Source organism: Hipposideros armiger, unplaced genomic scaffold, assembly GCF_001890085.2.
Source record: "Hipposideros armiger isolate ML-2016 unplaced genomic scaffold, ASM189008v1 scaffold_393, whole genome shotgun sequence".
Taxonomy (NCBI): Eukaryota; Metazoa; Chordata; class Mammalia; order Chiroptera; family Hipposideridae; genus Hipposideros; species Hipposideros armiger.
This window is the reverse complement of record NW_017731743.1, coordinates 530,001-531,295: the sequence shown is the minus strand read 5'-3', so window position 1 is coordinate 531,295 and position 1,295 is coordinate 530,001. Positions and strand designations below refer to the sequence as shown.

Sequence of the window (1,295 nt, the reverse complement as noted above, 5' to 3'; positions counted from 1 at the left end):
TACACAGGTATAAGAAAACATTCATCTGGGTGGACAATAGTAGAGTTAAAAACTAGGCTGGACCCCAGGTACTCTTGTGCCCATGATAACTGGATTAATAGGAAATGAAGAGAAAGAACCTGAGAATACATAAGTCTGGGGTGGGTGTCAGAAAAAATTTTCTGTTTAAGGGATCAAATATTTGTGGTCTGTTGCAACTACTCAGTTCTGTCATTATACTGTGAAAGCATGCACAGATAAGATATAAATGAGCTTGGCTATGTTCCAATCACACTTTATTTATAAACATTGAAATTTGAATTTCATATAATTTTCATGGATCACAAAATTATTACTCTTCTTTATTTTCAATTATTTAAAAATGCTAAAACCATTCTTAAGTACTGGGCCATACAGAAACAGGTGACAGACCAGGATTTGGCCTGTGGGCCATAGCTTGCCAGCCTCCGGTCTCGGGGACAGTGGGGAGGAGAGGCAGGGTATACCCGGTTTAATAACTAGGGGGAATGAATGTTCTTGCATTAAACGTAACCAGAAAAGCAGCTCCCCTCAAACATGTGCATGTTACTGTCAATCCCAGTTGCAAAGTAACGGGCATATTTCACTGTCCTTAATATTAAAAGAACTCCAAAAATGTACTCATTGATCCAGGGTAAAAATAATTCTCAAATTATGGTCCACTAATCATAATTTTCAATATATAACTCGTTCTGTAGAATCTTAAAATTATAACAATAAATACATTGTTAATTACCATTTTGTCCCTGAGTCGCTCTCCACGGATAAAAAAGTCAGCACAGCCATTCTCTTCCTGGTGAGGGACTTTGAAGACAGTGACGCAGCTTAGTCCACTCCCTCCAAGTGGTAACCATCCACCACTTGAGTCATCCCGGGTCATCACCACAGCTCGCACTCGTGCATAACTATTACTAAAATAGATGCAAAGATTAGAAATTAGCTTTTCCATAAACAAAAACCAGCCAAGCTGTCAATCTTGTTTGAGAAACCAAAGGCCACATCAGTTAATGTGTGGTAATTAAAGTGTTCACTACTTCCATGATAGTCTACAGAAAGTCACCTACTTGAAAGATGTCAAAAACCACACACTAATTTAAAAGGTTAAGCTTTGTTTTGAAGACTTAACCTCATAATAAAAGACTACGGAACTCTTATTTCAATGCATCAGTCAAATAGTTCAAGCACATTTGATTGCTGTGGAACAAGTTATAAAAAACCCCAGAGATAAACACTGTCAACTTACATAGGCCATCATCAAACTTGTCTATATATTTTCA

General features: G+C 37.4%; 1 protein-coding gene across 1 annotated transcript in view; it reads right to left on the bottom strand.

Annotated features, from left to right (window-relative positions):
- The window catches only part of SPRED1 (sprouty related EVH1 domain containing 1), a 137,583-nt gene that overhangs the window by 75,310 nt on the left and 60,978 nt on the right, over positions 1-1,295 (bottom strand). Inside the window, exon 2 of the mRNA XM_019663525.1 lies at positions 755-929. Within this exon, the coding sequence (XP_019519070.1) occupies positions 755-929 (175 nt within the window). The remainder of the gene's footprint in view (positions 1-754; positions 930-1,295) is intronic.